The 6287-nt window shown below is 44.7% G+C and overlaps 2 protein-coding genes across 2 annotated transcripts in view; both read left to right on the plus strand.

Annotated features, from left to right (window-relative positions):
* Positions 1-6287, plus strand: part of KANK1 (KN motif and ankyrin repeat domains 1) — a 404522-nt gene that overhangs the window by 309961 nt on the left and 88274 nt on the right. The window lies entirely within an intron of this gene.
* On the plus strand, positions 2614-6281 carry TMEM252 (transmembrane protein 252). Its single transcript, XM_010725602.3, has 2 exons — positions 2614-4279; positions 5265-6281. Exons 1-2 carry the CDS (start codon positions 3930-3932, stop codon positions 5518-5520), a joined length of 606 nt encoding a protein of 201 aa, XP_010723904.1. The 5' UTR covers positions 2614-3929; the 3' UTR covers positions 5521-6281.

Here is a 6287-nt window from a genome sequence, read left to right on the forward strand (position 1 = left end):
GGCAAGGTCACCTGATGCTCTCTTCTCTGCCTGCGCTGCTTCGCTTGCCCTTCTCTGCCTGCGCTGCTTCGCTTGCGCTTCTCTGCCTGCGCTTCTCGCCTGCGCTTCTCTGCCTGCGCTTCTCATCTCAGCGTTGTGGTAAGGCCGATCCATCATCAATTTCACATTCTCTCTCCTTATAAAATTCTCTTGATACCATATTTAGTAAATTACTTTGTTTTACCTCAGATTGTTGCCACTGTTTTCAATTATTCGGGTTCCTTTTTTTTTTCCGGGGTCGCGGATCCGCGGATCCCTCCGCCCTTCTAGTCACGGAACCGGGCCGAACCAGCCCGTAAACCGTTGACACCACTCAAAAGAGATTCAGAGGAAAATCTGCTTGGAGCCTGGTCTCATTAAAATCTCCAGAAGGGTTTAAATCTCCATAAAGACAAGGAGTAGGAAGTGAGATGAAACCTTGCAAACTTTGTACGACAAAAGTGGCAGCGTGCCAAAAGTACTTGCTCCACCCTGTCTGCCTGTGCCCCTTCCCATCAGGAGGACTGCAAATCCTTTAGGGCAAGTTCCCGATCTTTACCAAGTGACTCAGCAGTCGGTATCTCCCAGGGCAAGGATCTGCTGTCTTACAGCGTTCTCTGCAAGAAGAATACAAATGAAGAGCTGCAGTAATGCTGAGCCCTATTTCTGCCTCCATTAGGAAAAAGAATTACGTCAGTAGTTTCAGCAGTGGAGCACAGTAAAGCATCATGACTGATAGGTCATTTTCAAGGTGTTCAATTGCCTGCCTAAGATGTTTAATTAATTAAATAGAAGTGTTTAATTAAACAATTAGAATGTTTAACTAACCCTGCAATGACAAATAGCTTAGTCTCACTTTTGTAGCTGACAGGTGTCTAGGATCCTAATCTCTAATGTCATTGTGGATCAGGCCATGCAGAGAGAAAATAACTTTAGCTGAGACTGAAATTATGTAACCTTTTAATTTTTCAGCCTTTCAGACACCCATTCAACATAATGGCCAGATTTCTAGAAATTGTTGTAGCATGGTTCCTTTTCTGGGTCCAGTAATGACACTGATTGTAAGAGCAATGGCTTCTATTTCGCTGCTCAGTATAAGGTGCGGCATCCCAAAGACGATGGAGTTTGGTGATCTTTCTACCTTCTTCCACTGGGACCTTCTCTTCTCATAGAAGAATCTGTTGCCTGAGTGCTGCAGAGGAGCTCCTGCATGATAACTTTGACTGCGTACCATCTCAGGCAGATGCTCGGAGCCACAATGGAGACAGAGTGTTTGGGCGCTCTTTTGGCTTCTCCATCTCTGTGGGGTGTCAGGTTGGCAAACTGCAACTCTCTGACACTGTTGAGCGTGGCTCTATCTTGACAGGACTGAGGAAACAATTTTGCTGCTCAGAGAGCAGCTTAGCACACAGTGCAGCAGGTGTTACCTCAGAAGGAACATCTCCCTCTTTTATTGATGTCTGTATAGGTACAGAATGTATCTACATATCTAGATATAGATTTACCATCCACACTGTCTAGGCGTGTTGACAAGACAAGGCAGAATGTTTTTAAACTAAAAGAGAGGAGATTTAGGTTAGATGGTATGGGAAATTTTTCACTGAAAGAGTGGAGTGGCTCAGGCTGCTCAAAGAGGTTGTGGGTGCCCCGTTCCTGGCAGCACTCAAGGCCAGGTTGGATGGAGCCCTGGGTGGCTTGAGCTGGAGGGTGGCAGCTGGAGCGCAGTCCATGGCAGGAAATTGGAACTGGATGAATCCTTGAGGTGTCTTCCAACCCAAGCCCTTCTATGATTCTGTGACTCTATGATTCTATGACTCTATGTCCATTCTGGCTTTGAGTCAGTTTTAGCATCAGTTTTGTGAGTTCATCCTCCAGAGTTGCTGAAACACAGCTTCCAAATGCTGTGCAAGCTCACAGCACAGAAGCTGAGGGCTTGTGGGTATCACCATGGATGTGCAGGCAAACTGAGACTTCACAGAATCAGAGAACTGTAAGATTTGAAGGGACCTCTGGAAACCATTGAGTCCAACTAACTCCCTGCTAAAGACAGTTCTCTGCAGCAGGTTGCACAAGAAAGCATCCAGACAGGTCTTGAATACATCAAGGGAAGTAAACACCACTGCCTCTCTGGGCAGCCTATTCCAGTGCTGCATCACTCTGACAAGTACTTCTTTGTGTTTGTGTGGAATTTCCCATTAGCCACCAAAAACAATCTGCCTTCATCACCCTGACTTCCACACTTAGATATTTATAAACAGTTCCCCCTCATGGGAACTAAAATCCATTAAACTACTTGCGAAATCATACCCAGATTGCTCAGTGGCTCAGCGTCTGGATGAAGATCAGAGATAAGTGGCATCCAGCATCAGTCAGTACTGGGACCGCTGCTGTAGGCTAGATATAAGGAAGTCGTTTTTTATACGGGTGGTGAGCACTGGCCTGGGTTGCCCAGAGAGGTGGTGGAAGCCCCATCCCTGGAGGCATTCAAGATCAGGCTGGATGATGTTCTGAGCAACCTGAACTAGCTGTAGGTGTCTCTGCTTACTGCAGGGGAGTTGGACTAGATAGTCTTTAAAGGTCCCTTCCAACTCAAATAATTCTGTGTTTCTATAATAAAAGCACCAATACATAACACTCCTCTTCTTTGTCTAAGATGGAAACTCGGTACAGAGAGCTCAAATTGAGCAAGCTTGACTGTAAGCTACAGCACTGCAAAGCAAAACATTACCGCTCATTACAAAATATATGCAATTCACAGGAACATGTGGAGGAGTTTTTCTTATAATGAGGACTAGAAAATTAACTTGACATTAGGTTAAGGTGCATTCTTATTTCTAATTTCTGGGTAAACTTTATTATTATTATTATTATTATTATTCCGTAGGAAATAGCTTAGCGACTAGCACATAGTGCTGAATCCACACACACTGAAATGCTAAGCAGCCTGGATGTGAACAGTGGACATCTGTCTTTCTGGTGGCTGCAGGCAAAGATAATGGCAAGCCCAGGAATACTTTGAACTAACCCACCTCCTGCCTGGGGGTAATGCTGTACAGGCCAGACCCACCTGGCAGAGCACAATAGTGATAAACAGGTAGTTAACACCTGCTTTCCAGGTTACATCATATGGAGATATATGAAAAGATATCAGAGGCTCAAGGCACCTCAGTGAAATGTAAATGGCAGATTTCTCCAAGGCACTCTGGAGATTCGGTGTATTCAAGTCCTTCTGTGAATTGCTATTGTGCACAATGATCTTGATGTCACAATTAATCTGTGATGTCCTCATATCAGATGCTGACAAGAGTGTAATCAATCAGTGGGAAAGTTATTTCCTTGTCAGAATTACTGAGCGAGACCATACAGTAAGGGAAACTACACACGAGCATGAGTTTCAGGAAACTATGTGTGAACGCGAGTTCTGAATACCTATATCAGAAAATATAATTGGGTGACAGGAAATACGACCTGATGGGATTTTGAGAAGGCACTGAAGTGCTGAAAGAACTTGACTTACTTCACATGGTTTATCATATCAGCTGTAAGTTACCTGGCAGTCTCTCTGCCCTTATCTGCATCTTAACAGTGCTTTGTATTCCTTTTTTGTTGTTGTTGTTCTTCTTTTTAAGACAGATAGATACAGAAGTTGTTGTTCATCAACCAGCAAAGTGTGTAGCCACTGTTCATTGTGATGAATGCAGCAGTTCAGTAAGAACTCCAGAGGTAGCAGTGGCAAAAAACTGGTGCAGGAAGTTTGTTTGCTTCCCGTCAATAGGTTTCAGATTACAAATTAATCTCGAAAGAGATTATGACTATCTTGCAGAGTTAATGAGTATCTTAAGATTGTCTGTTTCTCTTAATTGTCCAAAGGCCAGTCAGTGCTGAGGTGTATAAAATAGTGCTGCATAAAGATGAGAAGCACAGCTGAGACAAACAGCAAACAAACAACGGGTGGGAGCTTTGTGCTGTGTCTGCTGGGAAACATGAAAAAAATTGTTTTTTCCCTCATTCGTCTTTCTGTGTTCTTACTCAGTTTCTCCATCATTTGCCTGGGAATCCTTTGCATCTACACAGGTTCCTCTGCATGCAGATGCGGGAATAGCAAGTTGGTTGCTTACTGCCTGTTAGCTCTGGGACTCCTGCTCCTTGTGACTGGTGTTTTCTGGAGCATGGTCCATGAAGCCATGAAATACGGGGCCCTCAGCAACATCTTCACGAGAAATCCTGGCCTTACAGAGCTCCGTGTCAACACCATAGACAGGTACGTGCTACAGAACTGCTGCCGATGAATGACAGGGGAGAGATGCTTAGTTTTAAACATACTGTGAGAATAGAAGTGCAATGCAAGAGCCAAAAGCCATACAAAACAGCAAGTAAGGTAAGGTATATGCCTGAAAACATGGCAGGTTGCACAGAAAGCTCCAAATCCATTCATAGAGGGAGCAGGTACAGCTGCACTGACAGCAATGGAGATCCTGCCAAAGCATCACTAGTTGCACTGCAATGGACCACACGGGTTGTGCCCTGCAGGCTGTGCTCCCGTATCGCTATTCTAGCCACTCTGCTCAAGGAAGTATGCAGCGTGCTACAGTTCCCTGTATGTTCCTAGCTAAAGTATTATTGCATAACTGTCCCCACTATTTAGGAGCAAAGTCTGATGCTCAGAGAGAGCATCTTATACTGACTGGTGCTGGGCCTGACAGTGTTTTTTACAGCGTCACTGGATACAGATTACTTTTCACAGACTATTGTGGAAACTATACCAGAAACACTGGCAGTGGGTATTCTGAAAACACTCTGCATACAACATTCAGCAAATTTTGGTTAGATAAGCAGGAATATGCTATGTGTAATTTAAAATTGTGGAAAATAATGACTGTTGTAATACTAAATAAATAAGCTACGACAGGCAGCGATCTCTCTCTTTTTCCAAATCGAACTTACCTCTTGCACTTGCTGAAATACACCCATGTGTGTTTGCATGCCATACATGGGGACTCTTTCATATCTGAATTTCTTGTTTTAATAAAAAAAGTTTGTGGAGAAAGACACAGGTAATGAGCTCAGCTATGCCAGCTCCTTTGCAATTATGTATTGCACATCTTGAACCTTGCCTGGGTTTCCATGTAAGGCTTAAGCCTTAACTAAACTTTGGAAACACAGCAGATAGCTCCCCACCAAGCTCTCAGAGACAATTCACATTTCACCATGATGCACTTCATTTCAGTTTGCTGCTTTTCTTTCAGGCCTGATTTCTACCCGCCATCTTATGAAGACAGCACTGACCCTGAGAAGCAGACTTTCCCACTACCTGTGGCCTCTGCACCAAAAGAGCAAGAAGTCATCAACATCCCACCACCGCTGTACAGCGAGAGCAGCACAGAGTCCGTCAGTGAGACGAACGAGCCAGAGCAGCCCCCACCATATGAACTACCTGGCCAGGTCTTGAGCCCCGTGCAGGAGTCAGGTGTTTGGGCAGCCTCACAGAACACTGTTTGCTGATAGCAGACAGGCAGACAAGGGACCTCAGACAGAGCACGGGACAGCCGGGCAAGGATGCATGTCAGTGCTGCCTGGGCCTGCATCACCCAGGGCAGAGCTACCTGGGAAAAGCACTGTTTGTTTACATGTTTGAGTGGAGCTGGAGGGGGAATGCAGAAAGGTGCTTAGCATTTCAAAGAAGAAGGAGGCTCTCGAGTCTACAGGGTTTGCTTAAAGAAATGCCACCCAGTGTGATCACAGTGCTTATTCACATGGAAATAGTCACCTCTGTGTAACATTACCAAGGGACAGCAAACAAGCTGTCGGGTATGTCAGGAGAGCATAGGTAGGGTGCATCGAGAGATACACACTGCTGTTACTGCGCAGCCTGCGGGAAGCACTCGCTGGAGGCTGGTGCTTACTCAGTGGGTAAGAGACAAGCCCTGCCCCTCCCACAAGGTGCAAGCACTGCTGCTCTGACAACCTGTCCATTACAGTGCTGGGTGTAACTGCAAATCTTTCTGAAATAAATGTAACAGTAAGCAGCTCTGAGGAAACAGAAATCAGTGGGAAATCATCTGCTAGCTTCATTCCAACTATGGCTTTAAAACTCAATGCTAAAGCAATTCTACCCAAAAGGCACCAGGGGCTTTGTTACTTAATCACTGTTGTCTGATATCTTCAGTCAGGTAAGGAAATATGCATGCAAGAAAGTTACCTTACAAAATCAGATCCATTAAGATTTGCATGAAATAGGAAAAAAAAAAAAATCCTACTGCTCAATATTG

This window comes from Meleagris gallopavo, chromosome Z, assembly GCF_000146605.3.
Source record: "Meleagris gallopavo isolate NT-WF06-2002-E0010 breed Aviagen turkey brand Nicholas breeding stock chromosome Z, Turkey_5.1, whole genome shotgun sequence".
NCBI lineage: Eukaryota > Metazoa > Chordata > Aves > Galliformes > Phasianidae > Meleagris > Meleagris gallopavo.